We start from the raw sequence: 19,506 nt of genomic DNA on the forward strand, positions 1-19,506 counted from the left end.
TTAATTTTTTGCCTTTGTTTTTCATGAGCCTTCACACAATATTTTCTGCTGTTGCCTCTGTCCCTCTAACAGAACTGGCACTGTGCCTGTAAGTCTAAAAGCTTTTAAGGGGTGAAAACTGTACACAGGGCTATTCATCATCTCCAGAATTGTGCAAGCCAGGCCATACTGAGAATTTTCCTATTTTTGGTATCAGGTCTGAAATCCTCTATCAAGTTGATTAAACCAATATAAATAGCTGTTTTGCAAAATCTACACACACACACACACACACACACACACACACACACACACAGTGTTTACTATTTTATGCTTGAGAGCTGTGAAAGTCCGCTGACAAAATTTATTTTAAATTGTTGTCCCATACTTCAGTGACAAACAGAAGAGCTGGGTAAATCCACTCAGCTGCCTGTCAGATGGGAAGATGTACTCCCAGTCACTGTCTGCAGATTTTCATGCTAGAAACTACATCTGTGAAACAGTGCACAGGAATTCCCTACTCTCTGTTGAAAAAGCTCCTGTCATTTCCACCTTTATTAGCTGCCTGCAATATTGTCATCTTTTAAAAGCATTTAAGTTTATGTGGGCTGCTGTATGTAAACAGTACTGTATGGATACATGTAGTGGTATAAGAAATTATTTGCAAACCCTGATGTTTCACTTTTTCTTAAAAATATTGCTTTTTGACCAAGTTAGTGAATAAAAGCTCCTAAGATAGAAAACTGAATACATTTAGTCATTAGTATTCCAAGAATGGCAGGTATATTCTTGCTGTATTTCAAGCCCAGACATCAAACTTCTAGCAGCATCTCCAAAAACATTCAAACCTGTCTGTAATGTAACAAATCAAGTTATTTTCTTTAGGCAATTGAATTCTGACACACTGGCAATAGTAATCATGGCAGCAAACTTAGTTTTATGTGTTTGGTTGTATTTTTTTCATTTTGTCCTCTATTACTTTGAATAATAGTTAATCAGTTTTTAAATTGCATTTGAAAGGAGCAATTTCAATTTCATCTGCTGAGGATCTCTATGCTAAATTTCAGACCAAAGTGAATTTTCTTTTTGTATCGTCTGATCTTAGCTCTTTGAAGTCCCTGTGAAAGGGATCTTTCTGATTTCAAAACTCTTAGGCCCAGGCCTAAAGGTTAAACCTTAAAAAAAAAAAAAAAAAAAAAGGAGAAGGGGAAAGAGCTGTCAAAGTGTGATTGAAATATATGGGTGAATTACGAGCTTCAGCTCCAGTGAGGTTGTTTGGCAGCTTGTATTTAGGGCCTTAACCTAAACTTAAAGGTTCTGTTTTTCAAACTCTTGCAGCTACAGTTGCCACCATGGGCTCAGATATAGGAAAGCACAGCTCTGAACTTAGAGAAACACCCCTTTGCTTTTCTGTGGACAACTTATTTGATCACTGGAATGACATCTTGACTTTTATCTGCACTCATAAGTACTCATTATTTTGCACAGAGCAGAAGTGCCAGACCTGCACTGTTGCCCTTTCTTTTTCCTTTTCATAAATACAATGAGAAAGGACAAAGCATGTCACTCCCTCAGTTTGTCTTGCAAAGCCTCCCTTAAAAGTGTGGATACTGTCATACAGAGTTGACTCAAAACACTGTAAAATAAAAATAAAATTAACATCTTCACTTGGCTTAAGATGAGACATTCAAATTGTAAGAACTGATCTGATCTACGGGACGTTTATGAGCTACGGCTGTGGCATCCCCTTTGTTTTGAGGAGAGAAAAGCTTCACTTGATTTCTTTGTCTGAGCTGTAATTAAAGAGAAAAGGTATTTTTCTCTAAGCCTTTTTCTCAACAAGCCAGCATTGCTTATGATGCTCTTTCTTTTTCCCTGTTCACCCCCTCCTCCTGCAGAATCTCATCGGGAATTCCTTCACAGGCCTGCGTCTGGATACGTGCCAGAGGAGATCTGGAAGAAAGCTGGTAAGAACTGTTTAAAAACACCAGCTTAGTCGTCTGGCAGCTGTGTGCAGTTGTTAATGCACTGATGTGAGGAATTGGGAGGCGGGGGAAGGGCTTACTAGTAACAAGAAGAAATTGTGTTTAATAATCTTAAACTGGAACTGATCGGGACATTAAATAATTTTATAATCGAATCATCTGCTGCTATAGTTAGGGGAAATATCAGTACTTCCAATGTGGATCCCTATTTTCAGGGCTTCTAATGGTTTCAGGATGAAACTTGATATGTTAAAAGTTTGTCTGTTAGCAATTTTAAAAAAAAGAGGTTAGTGTGGGTGAGTTTTTTTAAGCTTCAGGGTTCTTACCTAGTTAAAGAAAGAATTCCCAAAGGAGGGGAAAAAACCCAAGTACACCTGTTAATAAAAAAGACTTCAACTATGCAAAGTAACCATTCTTAATTTAAAAAAGATTTTGTGCCTGTCAGCCCCCAGTGAAGCCTGTGCTCATAAACCTGCAGAGTGTGCAATGAAGTCAGCAAGTTCGCATCTCTGCAGCTGCTCTGGCTGTTTGCAGGGCGTTGACAGCATCTGCCTGTGCCTGGAAAGCACCCTGGGCAGACCTTGTGGTTGTGCAAAGTTTTCTTAACTCTGAAACTCTGCCTGAGCACAGGAGTTTGCTGGCAAGGATCCCACTCTGGTGCTGCAGCTGAACCTTTGCTCTTCTGACGCTGACATCAGAGCTTCCTTGTTTTCAGAGGGGCCAGGAGGCAGCTCTTGAACTCCTTCGAGATAGTCGAGGAGCTATTTATACACCCAAACGCGCCCCCCTGCTTTTGAACACCTGTATAACCATGAAGTCTGCAGCAGCTGTCTGAACAGCAGTTAATGATTAAATGGCAAATATGCAGCAGTGTTGATGCTTTCTGATCAATTCTCCTGTAAATGCTTGCTGCTTTCCAATGTATTTTAAACTAGATACACACCATACAGGTAAAAATGTTATGCTGTTATCTTGTTGCATCAGACAAGAAGTTGTGTTTTGTGTATAATGTGGGTTTATCATGTAAAGTCTACATTTTTCAATATGTTAATGTTTTAAAAACTATTGTATTTTCTGTGAAAAATAGCAGAACTTTGTACATGTTCTTGGTTTTGTCCAAGAAAAGTGTAGCCTTTGTAACTCAGTGCCCAAGAATATTTTCATATTGCCATATTTATGTTAACATTTTAAATGAAAAATACAAAAAAAAAATTGCAATCCCAGGAAATCTCACTATGAGGAGTTTTATTCTGTTAAATTTCAAAAACTTCAGTCCTCTTGCAAAATCTAGGGTTTGATGTCATTTGGCATCAGGTAATTTATGACTTGTGGATTCAATACATTAGTAGAAAAAGATTTCTTCATAATTAACACAAGTTAGAAGATTTTGGCTTGAGTTATGAAGTTGGATGTCCATTCACACTGCACATATTCATGAATGGTAGCGTACAGGTCCTGTGATGTCATCTTGTGAACATCTATGTCATCAGTTCCTTTGAAACAAAGTTCTTCCTTTGGTCCTGTTTCCAGTCTCTTATTTTCAGGCTGATGTAGGTGTAAATCAAGTGATTGTGCCTGTGAGTTGGAGAATAAAAGAAGTGTGACTCTGCAGGATGCATACCTCTATCTATTACTACATCTTATCAAACATTAGAAAGCATACTGCTTTCATAAACCATGGTCTGCATTTTTAGGAGGATGTCCACAGTTTCATGATGAAGGCAGTAAAGGTGCAATTCAGGTCTCTGAGAATAGGCCTCTGATGCTATTTGAGATGCTACATAGTTTCCTGACTGGGCAGCTACTCCCAGTGTACAAGACTACAAATCCCTCACAGGTTATTTCTTTTGGTTCAGTGTGGCTCTCTTCTTGTGTCAAATGTCTGTAAACACCAATGTGCCGAGAGCTGAATCAAGTATGAAATTCTGTTTGGAATGCAGAATCCATTACACTGAAAGAATGTGGCATAAAAACAGCATGTGGAGAAGGGATTCACTTAAACTTTTGGAGATTGGTAGACTCCAGTGTAATTCTTGAAAGTATACCAAGTTAGGCATGTGCTTTTGTGGCTGCTGGACATATTATGCAGTACCTCATGGGTTAAAGCCAGGTAAGCCCACTTCAGTTTCATACACCTGAAGAAAATGGTCATCAGTGCCCTGATTCACCTCACTGAATTATGAACACTTATGGATGGAGTGTTCAAGACAAGTTCTTGGTGTTCCTCAGTAGTCAAGAGAGAGACAAGCAGGTAATGATGATCAGTCAGATCACAGGTTGGATGACTTTCTCTCTGGGAGTACAAAGTTCCCTTTATTAAGTACAGAGAGGGTCACAGGCTCATTGTGGGCGGCTGCAATAGCTTCTTCTGTGTCATGTAGAAACTGTCTTCCTGCCATCCCTGTCACTTAGCCAGGACCAATGCCCATGGCAGTCCAGCTGAAAACTCTGGAGTTACAGAAGAGGAATGAAATGACCGTCCTTTGTCTCTACAAGGGCAATAAGGGTCCTGCGCATTGTACAGAGGTAGTCCTGAGACAGATGATGCATTTTGGGATATAATGCTGAGATAACTTTTTGTCACCAACTGCCAATGGCCACCCTTACCAGGGTCAGCCCGAGAGTGAGATGATGCAAAATGCTAGGGTGGCACAGGACTGCATATCTGCCCACCACCTTTCTTTTCTCATCATGTGGACAAATGTGTTGATGAGGTGAGGGAGGTGACCAGGAGCTGGCTGGTGAATCATCATTTTGGGTGAAAGATAAGTACCTCTCTTAAGTCTGCTCCAAGGACTTCAGACCATGCTGAGTAATGCCTATTCCACACAAGCTGTTTGGTTCCTGGAGCTTCTCTTGTGTGTTAATGCTGCTCAAAGGGGTGGAAGATGTCAGTTGCATTCCTAAAATGAAAGTGAACTTGTGCCAAGAATGCTTAGGCAGAGGATGCAGGTACAGGGATCTTCGGTACTTGGTTTTAAAAACTTGCAGATTTCTGCTCTCTGATACTGGAATCTAATAACTCTTCCTTTTCTGGAAGGACAGGGAAAGGAAGGGTGCTGGTCTTTCTTGGTCTTCATAGCTCAGTATTGTCAAGGGAAATAAAAATCTCCTTTGCCATCACCCATATCACAAACGTATCTTAAACTATGAAGCTTGGCTATAAAATATCTATGCCTATTAATATTCCATGCCTATAAAATATCAGTAGTATTTAGTTTGAGAAGCTGTAAAGAAGATCAAAGATAGAAAATTTTGTCTATTTTTTTATGTGTTCATGAGTTTGTAATATATTGAAATAATGATGGTGCATTGTGACCTGACACATTTTAACTTATTTATTTTCACACTTAGTATAGCACAATGCAAATTCTGTCATCAAAGTTAATGGAAATATTAAAATCCAATCCGTAGTTTAAGCCAGTCAAAAATATCAGTCAGGCGTATGGCCTCCTAAGCACTTTCAGGCATCTTCATGCAAGAGCATGCAAGAAGTGTTGCAAAAAACTTATGCAGTATAGAAGATATGATATAATTTTCAGTTTCTATATTTGGACTGAAAAGTAGATTGTCTGGGATGAAAAACTGCAATTAGAAGTCCATGTAAAAAAATGTTGGAGTATTTTGCTTCTGTTTATTATAAGAAACTGGCATTTCCAACCACTGCAAACACCTAACTGTAAAACTAAATTTATATGATGTAACAAAAGTGCATCATGTCATTCAAAAATCATTTCTATTAGTAGCAAATATCAGCAAGAACACAGAAAGAAATCCGCTTTGTCAGTAACTGCAGTTCATAGACATGAAACGCTTGTATTTAAGTTGCCTCATTTTTCTGAAAATGGTAATAAAATTGCATCTGTATGTTTGCCTGTGTATATTTCTTTTCTCATGATCAGTGAATGGTTACAGTTGGTAATAAATATTCAAGCACCTTGCAAATGTCCTACCAATTCCCTTTGCTGATCTCTGTGTGCCTGTGGGACTAGAATAGGAATGCATAATTTAAATATAAATTGCCTGATTTGCATATACAATTAGACTAGCTGTAGCTTTGATCGTAAGCAAAAATTATTGTCCTGTATTGCCACTTAGATAGAATTTTAATTCACCTTGAATATTCAAAGGAAATTAAGCCTTGGCTGTATGGTTGAAGGGTATGATTTTTTCCTCTCCTGTGGCTTTCCCTAAACAACATTTATGGTAGGGTAATATAAGGGCATATTTTCAGCCTCATAAAAATAAAGGCATAAGTTTTATTTCTAAATCCCACCCCACCCCTCTGAAAACTTGAGTTGAAACATCTCTTGCAGATATGCACACATGTAACATGCACACATACTCCTCAAGAGAGCTCTTCTTTCATCTTAGTTCAGTTTTAGTCAATACAAAGCATAAAGTTAAGACTTTATTGTAATTTGCCTAATAACTGAAAATGGAGACTTCATGTAGATATTATTTTTTAAATAATGTGCAGAGCTATCAGATGTAACTCAGGAGAGTGACTGAGTACCTGTACATCAGATTTATGTCTGCATGTTCGTGCACACAAGAACATGGGCTAAATACTAAAACTCAAACACATAACACCGTTTCTAATACTTAGATTTTAATCTACAGTAAAACATTTTTAATAGAAATCTGTGGCTTTAATTAAACAGAACATTTAATTAAGGTGGGTTTTAAGTGCATGAAACAATTAAGTGCAAACACTTGAATGAAACATGTCATAATTAGTTTTAATAGAGTGTTAATTGGTACTAGGTTTGCCAAGTTAATAATTACCGCTTATTAAATTTTCAATTAATCATTGTCATTTTGCTTTGAATAAAGATGAAAATTAGATAAACTAATTCAGGGGGAGGATGGTTTCCTTGTTAATTAGAGCAGTTAATTAAAAAAAAAAAAGAAATTACTTGTTTTAGTTGTCAATTAAAAGACCGTTCATTAGTAAAATCTTTGCACTCTTCTTGCATCAAAAGCCAAAGAACTAATTTGAGACAATCCATGTTTTCTGGAATAAAAGATATGACACTAGTATGTACCAAAGAAAGGACTCATGCTACCATGGTTGTTTTACAAGAAGCATGAAGGTTTGAGTTTAATGAAGCAGAGTGCCCCTGCTCAGTGTTAATTATGCTCCATAGTCTTGCTGGGCAGGGTGTGCTCAAGAGCTCAGAAGAGCCAGGAAGTCAAGTCTTCAAGTATAAACATCGATTTGAAAGACAGATCAAGAGGTCAAATGAATGTTAATAAGCATTTTTTTTTCTCATAAAACAGTATGTCCAAGAAAAGATATTAGACCAGTGATTTAAATTTTTGAAGTAAAGTCTTGGGGTTTTTTAACTTCATGTATTTATGTTTTAAAATACGGGGAAAAAAGTTTTTAAAGACCACAAATCCTGTCTTAATTTCCCCAAGCTTAAAAATACATTTTTTAAAAAGTCTGTAATATGTCTTCAATAATAGTTGTCAAGTATATGCATATATCTGCTGTGCTGCAAAACTGATTTTCAGTGTTCAAAAAAAAGGCAAATAAAATGGACCAGGGATCTGAAACTATGGTACCTAAAGAAGTACTGCCTGAGAATCAAAATAGTAAGAATCATTATCAGTGGTAGAGAATTTGATGATGGGGAAGAAGAGAAGAACCTCAATACTTCCTGAGGATGCTAGAGGAACCAGGTTCCTCTGTGTCCTACTCAGAATGATGACTGTGGTTATATTTGAAAGTAATCTCAACGTAATGGTAACAACAGCGGTGCATTTCCCACGTCGGGCCCAGGAAGGCGTGTCCAGATGTGCTGTGCTGATGCAGGTTCTGTGTCCAGATGTGCTGTGCTGACATGGGTTCTGTGTCCAGATGTGCTGTGTGACACGGGTTCTGTGTCCAGATGTGCCATGCTGACGGGGGTTTCTCCCTGCTTTGCAGAGGAAGCTGTCAATGAGGTGAAGCGCCAGGCGATGGCCGAGCTGCAGAAGGCGGTGTCGGAGGCGGAGCGGAAGGCTCACGACATGATCACTTCAGAGAGGGCCAAGATGGAGCGCACTGTTGCCGAAGCCAAGCGCCAGGCAGCAGAGGACGCCCTGGCTGTCATCAACCAGCAGGAGGATTCAAGTGAGGTAAGGACATTGCTGGGCAGGTGTCACCTCTGCCTGCAAACCATTGGTGTGTCTGAGCTGGCTTTAATCTGTGTGGCACAGGGCATCAGAGCCCACTATTAACTCTTTGCACAGCTATTCTGGATGTGTATGTCAGGCATACACCAAGTTCCAAATTCTCTTGGCTATGTTGTAATCTGAGCCCAAAATAGCTAGTGAATTTGAGCTCCATTCTTGGCTTTTAACTGCTGCTCAGGGTTACATATAATGTTCTAATTTGACTTTTTGTCGGAACCCAGGAAATTCCTTTGGCTGCCCTGGAGGACTCGAGACCCTGTCAGGGGGCTCGGAGACCTTGGCACAGAGCCCAAGACCCTTGTGCCTTTGATTAAGCCCTTGGAAAAAACAATTACCAACCTTATATGAAGAATTACAAGCCATGAAAGTTTAGGTAGAATGATAGTGAATTTATCACGGGGTGAAAAATATATTTTTGGGGGTTTTAGAATGGGGGTTCAGGGAGCAAGATGGAGGAATCTGGACATGTCCAGCCTTTCTCCTTCTTCTTGGCCTCCATCTTCTGCTGTGATGTTGGCGCTTTTAGATTGGCTTAGAGTAGAAGCTCGCTGTCTAACATAGGTGATAGGTATTGCAAAGTAATTGTAAACATCGTACATGTAGTTTTTAGTATAAAAAGATAACACTGCCCCAGAGCAGGCAGAGTGCCTCTGATTGTCCTGCTGAGCAGACCTCGGCAGCCCAGGAGAAAGAATTTTATAGATAAGATACAATAAACAACCTTGAGACCGAGAAATTAAGAGTTCTGACTCCTTCTTCAACCGCTGGGCTGGGAAAAGAGACTTTCTAATGTATCTTGGGGTCACTCTGACCAGCAAACGTCCTGACAACTTTTCAGTAGCTTCTATTTAAACCTCTTCAAACAACCATACTGAATAGATAAAAAGATGCTCAGTGGAAAACATCTGACACTGAAATCTAATTTAAACAAAGAAATTATTCATAATAGAGATTGTAGAGCAAGGTGGCTAAAAACTTGTCTGGGAAAAGTGTTGGATGCAGAAGCGATTAGCAAAAGATGATGGCTCCTGTAGGACAGAATGTGAATATAAATTTGCAAGTGTTTCCTTATTTTGAATGTATTGCTTTGGCTGCAGGGAATATTTCAGAGTTGAGGAATGGGCAAAGAGCATTTGTTAGAAGAAAAAATAGGCTGAGAGATCAAAGAGTAAAACAAGAATAAGTATGTTAAGCCTTGATATACTTTCAGACCTGAGAGCGGAAACCTTGAATTGTTATGATACAGGACATCTGACACCATGACTGTGTGGAAGCTGGGAGTGAAAGAGCAGTGTGTGTTTGACCAGTGCTGCAGCAGTCTAGATAGCAATTAAATTTTATGCTTGTTAAAAAAAAAAAAGAGTCCCAAGTTAAAACTGCCCTTAAAAACAGACATGACAAGGAAATTTTATCAGTTGCATATAATCTCCATTTCTCAAGACCACTGAAATGAAAGAGCATTACCTTCATGAAGTATTTATTGTTTGTATATTAACATCTTGACTGTAGCACACTTTTTAAAATAACTTCTAAACATCACAGAGTTGGGGAAAAGAGTCAGTGACAGTCCCTGTTACATGGGGACCTACATGTATGCTCATGTCTAAACTCTTTGCATGGGCTGGATGGGCAGTGTTGTAGAAGAGTCACTTAAGCTGAGAGATGCAGATGAGCTACCTTCAGCATGCTGAGAACACTGGCAGAAATCACCAGCACATAAGTCAGTGGCATGCTGCAGTATGCATCTGTAATTTGAGGGAGCGTAAGTTTTTAATTCATACCAGGCTTCTCTGGAGATGAAAGACCATTGTGGGATCACTGAATGCCCAGAGTTTCTCCTTAATGTGTAGCAGATGAATAACAAGGAGACAAAAGGAATTGATTTTCAGCATCTGAAAGTTTCTCAGGAAGAAAGGGACTAGGGGAAGTATATGTACCCTTTAAGTACTAGCTGTTCCATTGTAGATTAAATGAGACATAAATTCAATTTATTGCACTTTTCTATCTAAGATACTCAAGGACATTTTCCTGCACTGTTCGTAGAAAGGACATTTTTCTGACATAGCATCATTAAAGATCTTTCATTTTGTATGTGTATGTATATAAGAGATTCCTATTGTTAAAACCAAAATTACAAAGGTAAATACCTTTAGAGGAAACAGCAAATTAAATCTATTTAGTGAACTGATATAGCGTGAGCAGGACAGAGGAAGTACTTATGTGCCAGTACATACAGCCCATTTTTCCACAAGCAAATGGCAAATGTGAATCCAAAGGAATGTGTAGACACTTTGTGTGCTGTGAATAACTTCTGAGCAGTTAAAGCTCTGGAAAAAGCCATGTAACAACATCTTTACTTCTTCTGCAGCGGAACTGATTATAAGGTTTTTCACTTCTTGGGAACAGGACTTTGGACAAGCAATTCTTTTAATTGCATTCTAATGAAATGTGGCTGTTAAGGTTATAGATGTTCTCAGGGCTGTGTGTCCTCAGGGAGGTTACAAGCCTCCTGGACCTAGAAATGAGGTCTAGTGTCCTGATCCTGCAACTTTCACCCCTGTGGTTGTCAGGGTGGCTGATTTGAGCCACAAGTTTTAGTAAGCCATCAGAGAGAAATCAAGTTTGACAGTTTGTGTTTACAGGTGGTTTATTAGCTGTGAAGGGAGATGATGGCAATGCTTATTTGAGTTAGAGTTATAAGAAGTTCCTCTTCAGCTTCTAATTTTGACAAACTCCAAATACTTAGGGCAATGCTTCTCACAGTTACCTGTTAAGTCAGGCTGGTTTGGATTCCTTTGAGGGTGACTTCTGTAAGAATGGGCTGGACTTTTCCTTCATCTTTGGGGACAGGAAATCAGTTTGCCACTGTTTGAAAAGTGTTTTTTCAGAGATGAGACTGTTTTTCAGGTTTGAGGAATAAAACTCCACATTTGTTTTGGTATTAATTATATCTTGGATCTCTCTGTGGACATTGCTCCTCACTTGTCTAGGTTTTAAATCTGCATAAATTATCTGTTTACAGCTTTCAGCAGAACACTTACAGCAGCACAGATTCCTGCGCACCTAAGACACTGGAGTAAAATTTCTAGAGCTAGAATATTTCCAGTTTCAAATCTGAGACTGTTCCAGTGCAGCCTCTGAAGTCTTGCAGGTCCAGGGGGACTGCTGAGCACCTCTCCTCATTCCTTACCCTTGTTGGGACATTGCTCTGATGCATGCAAGAAAGCTCACTATAGGCTGCTATGTAACCTCCATGCAGTTCCCGACAGACAATATTTCTCTCATGGGTGTCATTATTTCTTTTGGCTGTTGCAACTATGAATGGAGATGAGAATTTTATGCCAGATTTGTAATGTATCAGATACAATTTTCGACTAATATGGCCACTCCCTGTCTATTGGCAAGGTTTCTCCCTTGATTTGTTATTCAGTAAAATGCATCCTGGACCTAGCTGAGGCTTCTTGAAGCTGTTCTGGTGTGAGAATTTTGTGGTATGATTTTTAATGCAGTCTGCTGCAGTTCTCAAAGTGATGACTAGTACCAAGACTTGGGATTTTTGTGATTATTATAACGCAGCCTCCTATTCCAAGACCTTTCAGAGAACTTTCAGAGAACAAAGAAAAGTAGATCAGATTTTTTTATATTTTTTGTTGGTGTTGCTGATTTCTGTGTTGGGTTGGGTTTTTCACCTGGTTTTGCTTGGTTTTTTTCGGTATTCTGTTTTGCTTTGTCTTTAACCCAAAACAGTAGGATCCCTGAGTGCAAGATTGCCTTCAAGAAAAAAAGTGAAGTTGAGCATATTAAGATGATGAAGTCAAAATTCCAAAATAAAGAGGACACAAGACAGTAAGAAGACTAATAGGAGAGGTGTAATACTCAGAAGCATCTTGATTTTTAAGAAGTGGTGTGCAAGATTTTGAGAATGACCACATTGCATAGCATAGGTAGAATTTTTGACTCTGACTTGAACTCCTTTGTTGAACTATTGTTCTTTACTTACCTTAGAGTTGTTCAGCATGGTTTAACTAGCACTCCCACTGCTGCAGTGTCCGTGCATTTACTTTCTAAACATTTTCATAGTTTCTGAACATAAGACCTTGCAACTGACCTGCTAATGTTCATGCTTTTCTGTTATTGAAATTGGTTGAGGACCAGCTGACTGAGCAGGCTGTGGCTGGAAAGCAAAAGGACCAGGACAAAGCCTACCTGTCAGCATGGCTGTTCTGAGCCACGAATTATTTCTTTACCAGTTCCTTACAGCTGCTTGACAAAAAATGACCCATTCATCAGTAGTTGGCTTGGCTAAGTACAGAAACATGTGTGAGCAGCCTACTCTGTAATGACTGCTGTGCTTGCTTTGGCTGCAATGTGCTGCTTTGCAAATCAATTTTAATAGTGAGGGTGAACAGTTTAGCAAGGAGCCTGACTGCCCAGATTGTAAAGGGGGGGTGGGATCATCATAACATCTGACTTTCTGGTTTGGTATAAAATGCCACTGAAAAATCTGACACTCAGTGTTATCCCTCAGTTTTGAGTAAGTTGGGGGTTAGGGACAGGGAAGGAGCACAAATGTTTCAGTTCTCTCTACTTAAAGCAGATGCTGACATCTGCTCAGATAAAACAAGTATGTAACTGGTCCAACACTGCTTTTAGGAGATGTGTAATGTTAGGGCTTGTTTATATTGCAGTGGTTCATGTTATATGTGAAAATCACACCTGACATTTTAAAGACAGCTGGGTTCAATCTCTGCTGACCAATCCATTGAGACCAGGACCATGCCAGCAAACCTGACTCTGAGCATCAGATGGTATGGTTCAGGCAAGCCTGGTTTTCAGGCTGGTATTAAGTTTAATACCTATGTCAGCTAATGTTTAATTTTTTGGCAGAGCATCTCTTGGAAAGAAGCACATCATCCCCTGCAGTGGTGGGTAGTACAGAGGCACCAGAGCCATGTGTTCTGCACAGGATCAGTCCAGATGTGATGTGAGCATTGGCACTGCCCCAGACTGCTAAGCTAAGCCTGGCTCGCCAGCTTGCACGGCTCTTCTGTGGGCTGCTCTGCACTTCTGTTTGCAGGATTTAGCTACTCTCACTGACTTGAATGAAAGTTCATGTATTTCACTCAATAAACAGTGGCTTGGGCAAGCCTGGAGTGTTCCGTGATAGGTGTAACTTTACTAGAAACATCTAAAAGTTTGAATGTCATTTTGACACAGTGTGGGAATTTCCAAAGTACCAATATATTTCCCTTTCTAATGACTCTTGTATAAAATTCTCATAAACAACTTTGCTGGATTTTTACACTGCTATTCAGCAGCTCATACAGTTCTTATTTACGCCCCTGTGGTTTCAGTGCTTTCTAGATGTTCCTTCTCTTGTGGTTAGCAGTGGTGGAGTTTTGAATGTCATGGGTATTGCAGAACTGGGAAAAATCTGGGTTCTTCATACCAGCCATGCTTCCTTTCATGGTAAACTGGGGAAATCCAGAATTTCTCAAAGATTACAGAACAAAGGGGGTTTTTTAATTTATTCAAGCAAGCTGTATACTGTCTCAGTTGGAGTGTCAGAGGAAAGCAAATACTCAATTCTGGTTGAATATTTCAGAGATGAAAGCAACAGGATGGGCAGAATTACTGACAAGTGTATGTTTTGGTGCTGGAGAACACAGAAATGGAGACGTTTTGTTTTTAAGAATTTTGATGAGGGCAAACAGGAGTGTTCAAAGATGGAAGCTTAAGTGCATGAGAATTGAGAGTTTGACCTAAGATAAAGCTCTGACCTAAGACTGATGTTCCTTGTCAGTTGAAAGAGGAGGATGAAATATGATCAGTGGCATAAATTTGGAGTGAGATTCCCATCTGGTGTAATTTAGCTCAATTTCATTGCATTAATGCATTTCCAAGGTAGTGAAGTTAAATTGAATTACGTAGTCTGAGAATCTAGCTTTTGTATAACCTCACTTTTTCACAGGCAAATCAACACAGCGTTAAACTGCAGTCCAGTCCTTCTCATGGTTTTAGCTATGTGTGGAATTCTACAGAGCATGAGCTGGAAGTGCAGTGTAGTAGATCACTACAGAATATATAGACCAGCAGAGGCTTTGAGAGATTGGCCTCTCCCTTTTCCCCATGATCAACTCTAGCTGCATCATTCCCCCTGCTTTTCCTGTGCTTTAATGATGGGGATTCTCCAACATCTCAGGCACTTTGCTCCTGTTCTTAACAGAATTTTGATCCTGTTGCTTCTGCTAATCCTTGTAGAGATGGAGGTAGACATTCACTGCAGTGATGTTTGGGTGCTACTGCTGCTTTTAGGCTACCATCTCATATTTAAGAGTCTGAGTTCATTCAGTTTCTTTTCACAGTTTATGTTTGTCTGACTTCTGGTTAATCGGGTTGCCTTTCTTCAGGTTCTTTCAAAGTCCTGTTTGTCTTGCTTGATTTTCTGTATTTGAAGTGCATCATCTCAACCTTGATAGGCCTCCCAGCTGGATCTTGCCAGTGACAGGAGATAGTCTTAAATCAGGACTAAGGCAGTCGGTAGTTGTGGCCATATGCCCTTGTATGAAGATTGCCATCTTGTCATCAAGGTGGCACTGTGGCCATGTGTTGTCCAAGGTGCTGTGTACACACCTCAGCGAGGGTGCTCTGTTTTGCTGGTACCTGGTAGAGCATCCCAGAAAGGAAAATACCCTGAGTTCAATCCCACAGTGAGGTCAGGCTTTGTCTGTGATAGCTGCATCTGCTGGAAAGACACGACCAGCAGGGGTGTATGAAGCACAGCCCAGGCTATTAGCTGGCATCTCTAGCCTGGCTTTTCTTTGGTAGAATTTGGAGCTATCAGCCAGCACTGGGAACAGAAAGGATTTGTTTCCAAAGCTTGTGGTGCCCGAGCCTGGTCTTTGCTGCTCTTTGTCACTACTTGCACATGGGAAGGAGCAATGAATGGTCACAATGGCGAGGGCTATGTGGGACAGGGAGTTCTGCACACCAAATCCAGCTGCTGTCTCAGTACAAGCTCCCTGTGATGTGTGTGTGTTTATGTTAATTTGCGCTGTAGTAATTTTTAAACGCAATAAGTTGCTGCATAAATGTGATATGTAAAATTTATTTTGAAATTCTTGTATTTTATGTGGTTTTATTCCCGTAATTACACTAAAGCTGTAATGACCTGTTAAATTAGAAATAATATGTCCAATGAACAAACTCGCATACCCAACAATGTAGGACACATTAAGTAATCATGTAAGGAGCCAGCTTAGTACTTTATTACTTCATTAAAATCTTGCACCTATGTATCACTTTTTATGTTCTGTACCATCTGATAGTTAACTGATGTCTACTTTAATAAGAAAGTTAAATCAATAGTGTTAGAATTAAACTACTGACATCAGTACAGATCATGTGGTAAGATACTGAAATATTCCGTGGTGGATCTGGTCACATCTGGAGTCAGATCTCTATGTGCTCCTCAAAAAGGGAAGCAAAGGAAGGTTCTTCTGGCCTTTGAAACAGATACTTGAATAAGTTTGACACCCTCATAGTAATTCCCATTCAATTAAAGCATGAACTTCAATGCTGCAAACAGATCTGCACAAGGCAAGAATTCCTGCACCTGGGCATTTGCTGGCTGGTTTCAGCATTATTCCACGTGGGAGAAAAGTGTCTTTTTGGAAAAGTCTACATGGGGATGTTTGTACACGTGCATTTGTTTTCATATAGAGAAATAAAGGGAACTATGGACCAAACACATGGTTGGCAATTTAGCTGGAAACAAATAGCTGGGAGGTCAGCAGGCATGGCAATATGTGGAAACTGTGCAAGTACAACTGGAGCAGAATTATACCATGTCTACTGATCACAATACAAGCAAGCATGAAGCTGTCAAAATGAAACTTTCATTAATATGAAAGAAACAAAGAAATATTGTAATAAAGAAGTAGAATATATAGTAAAGAATATAAAATAAATAAAATATAGGTACATATAAAATACAAAAAATATAAATGTATTAATATCTTATATAATAAATAAATTTTATAATAAGGAAATATTAGTATAGCAAAAGAATGAGAATCCAGGTACATCACATTTCGTTATCTTTCTTGTTAGCGGAATGAAATGCTAATACAAAATGCTAATGCAAAAATATCAGGTCATTTGGATGTATGCATAAATATGTCTGTGTGCATACATGTCCATGTAGAGTGGTCTAAGTTACTGACAGTTATTTTTCATTGTGAAGATAAAGACTGTTTAAAGAAAAGGTGTTTGCAAATAGCATAGATATTCTTTTACAAAGGTGAATTTACCTCTCTGGCACTGGACAGAATGTGAGCAAATGAACCTGAAACAATGACTACTGAATCAAAACCAGGTGATGCCTGGTTCAGACAAGGAGTCTGAATTCCTGATCTTTAACTACCAGAAACATCTGTTTCTGTGTGTTGGTAATTCCACCTTTTTTTTAAAGTGTTTTTAAAGATGGGAACAATTTTATGAATTAAAAAATAAAAAGTCCCCAACACATGTATCTGTAATTACCTGGTTTAGTCTGTGTGTTTAATCAGAATGAATTGAGAATGCTGTGTACCTTTGATTTCAATGTCAAAGAACAATTGGGCACAGCACAGCCATTCTTGCCACATTTGCCAATATATACCTATGCAAAAAAAACCCAAAAAACCAAGCAACCAACCCTCCAAAACAGTGAAAACCAGCAAAAAGAGGGAACATGGAACTAACGCAGGAATGTTTTCTAAAGCCACTTGATACTGATTAAAAGTCTAATTTCCACAAAATACTGTTTTGGATTTAGGTCTTTGTTTCATTCTGGAATTGTTTTTTTTTTTTTTTTTTTTTTTTTTTTTAAGTAGTTGAGGAATATCACTTAAGGATTGGCTGTGTTCCAGCATCCAGCTGGCAGAGCTATAGAGTGTGTTAAAGTGAATAGCACACATATTCTGAAGTGGCTTCCCCATCCTGCCAAAGATTTAGACTCTAGCTTAACTCTTCACTGCCAGAAGTGCCACTGAGTCAAATGGTATTACTCAGATGATTAAAAATTAGATTTTCCTAAGGTAGCAAGTTTTCCTAGGTCAGCAAATTTTACGTGTGTGTTAAGTAATTTTTTTCCCCTTTCTTGTCTTGCATTAGTTCCTCTCAACTTCTGGAGAAGCACTTTTGTGTGTGTGCATGTTTCATTATTTGTTTTAATAAATTTGTAATAGGAGCTAGCAGAAGTTTTACTGAAAATTTCTATTAGTCAGCATGCTGCTGGTTGCTGGATGTGGGGCATAATTGGAGTTTGCATCATTAGTACTAGCAAAGAGCTGCTTCTGTTCTTGCCCAGCTTCTGAGACTGAGTCCTCCAGGTGACTGGAGCTCCTGTGGAACAGTTTCAGATACCCAAGGCAGCACCTACTGATGCCTCAGCTGTTCTTAGGCAGGGGGCTGACCAGCAGTTCCCTGCCAGCTGTTTTTACTGTAAAATTTTGGACAGTAGCTAATTTCTCCCATCTCCCTCCTCTTTTCCTTTTAGAGTTGCTGGAACTGTGGCCGGAAAGCTAGTGAAACCTGCAGTGGTTGCAACACAGCACGATACTGTGGCTCATTTTGCCAGCACAAGGACTGGGAGAAGCACCACCACATCTGTGGACAGACCCTCCAAGCCCAGCAGCAAGGAGAGACACCAGCAGTGAGCTCCTCCGTGACGCCCAGCAGCGGGGCCGGGAGCCCCATCGACACTCCACCAGCAGCTACTCCGAGGTCCACCACCCCGGGAACCCCTTCCACCATAGACGCCACTCCTCGCTAGAACTGAACTCCCAACTCCGAAAACAAAAACACAACAGAAAATTAAACCAATTCCTCATCCTCAGATGCGCAAAGATTTTGACTGAACTGTCATATTTCAATACTTCAATAAAGAAAGAACTTACTGTATCTTGGGGTGGTAGAAAATACAGAAGGCCAGTAACGGGTCATAATGACTTATTGTGGATAACAAAGATATCTTTTCTTTAGAAAACTGAAAAGAGAGCAGAGAATATACACAAAATGATAGATTTGACCTCCTCCCTGTTATTTTCCAGTAGCTGGGATTTTAAACTAGATGACCTCATTAACAGATGCTTTACCAAACAGCAAACCAAGAGATTGCTAATTGCTGTTGAAAGCAAAATGCTAATATTAAAGTCACAATGTTCTTTATAACAATAATGGAAATTAAAAAAAAAAAAGAGAGAGAGAAAAAAATAACCCTCAAGGGCATGAGCATTGGATACAGCAGTAGACATTTTAACAAGAAGATGAATGGCGTCCGTGGGTTACTGACTGAACTTTGAAGACCCGCATCAAAACGCGCAGATGTGCAGCAGATTGGAAGGAGACACAGATGTTCATTTTTTTTTCCTGTTTCTAAAAGAAATAAAATAATACCCAGGTCAACAGAATGAAAAATGAAAGATGATTTGCAGTGGGATGTAGGACTACAGCAGCAAAGAAAAAAATGCCATAATACAAAAGGTTTTTTTTTTTTTCCTTTTAAATACAGAAATAAGGGACACAGCCTGCAGTTAATTAGCATCCTGGCAGCTTTGACATCAGCCAGCTGCTCCAACTAAACCTTTCAACATTTCTTCACTTTTTTTGCAAGGTTCCACAGAGTATGACAATCGGGTCTATTCCAGCTCATTCATTTTTGTATTGAAAATTAATAATAGTTAATAACACGGTGGCTCCAGCCCCTTTCCAAATTCTTTCCACCCATCCTGTTTGGATTTTTACTTAAGAAAAAAAAAAAAAGAAAAAAAAAAGAAAAAAAAAAGAAAGAAAGAAAAAAAAAAACCCTAGTAGTTCTCTTGGTGTTAAAACACTTCTGTCCTGTGAGGTTTCCCAATGGTGTTTTTCTTGTAAATGTGTTGGACAAATGTGAAGATGCATTGTAGTTTAACCATGCTCACATTTAGTCTTCTTTATTCCTAGTTGGTGATAAACCTGTAACTTTCTATGCTGCTTTTATATCTGTATGTATTAGTGATATTTCTCTAGTAGCTTAAAAAAAAAGAAAAACAGAAGAAAAAAAGAGAAAAAACCACCCTTTTTGTTTGTCCTGAAGAAAAAACAAATGCTATCTATTGGAGCTGCTATTTCACTCTGTTATAGAATTTTTTTTCTGAAAACTAGCATGCTTCACGGAATGCTAACATATTGGTGTTTTTGTAAGAGGGATGTACATAAATGTATTTTGCACTGTCACAATGACTCCCTAGGCATGCTTTTTTTTGGGCAAACTCTTTTTAAATATGCTAGAGCCATTTCACCAAGTTTATCTGTAGCATAGAGTAGTGGTGGATTT

The 19,506-nt window shown here is 39.1% G+C and overlaps 1 protein-coding gene across 3 annotated transcripts in view; it reads left to right on the forward strand.

Annotated features, from left to right (window-relative positions):
* RUNX1T1 (RUNX1 partner transcriptional co-repressor 1) overlaps positions 1–19,506 on the forward strand; it is a 115,169-nt gene that overhangs the window by 93,401 nt on the left and 2,262 nt on the right. For all 3 annotated transcript variants that reach the window (XM_059485682.1, XM_059485691.1, XM_059485701.1), the window contains 3 exons: positions 1,878–1,946; positions 7,900–8,090; positions 17,689–19,506. The exon at positions 17,689–19,506 is cut by the window's right edge and continues 2,262 nt beyond it. In XM_059485682.1, coding sequence (XP_059341665.1) covers positions 1,878–1,946; positions 7,900–8,090; positions 17,689–17,964 — 536 coding nt within the window. In that variant the 3' untranslated portion in view covers positions 17,965–19,506. The remainder of the gene's footprint in view (positions 1–1,877; positions 1,947–7,899; positions 8,091–17,688) is intronic.

The sequence above is a fragment of the Ammospiza nelsoni genome, chromosome 1 (assembly GCF_027579445.1).
Source record: "Ammospiza nelsoni isolate bAmmNel1 chromosome 1, bAmmNel1.pri, whole genome shotgun sequence".
NCBI lineage: Eukaryota > Metazoa > Chordata > Aves > Passeriformes > Passerellidae > Ammospiza > Ammospiza nelsoni.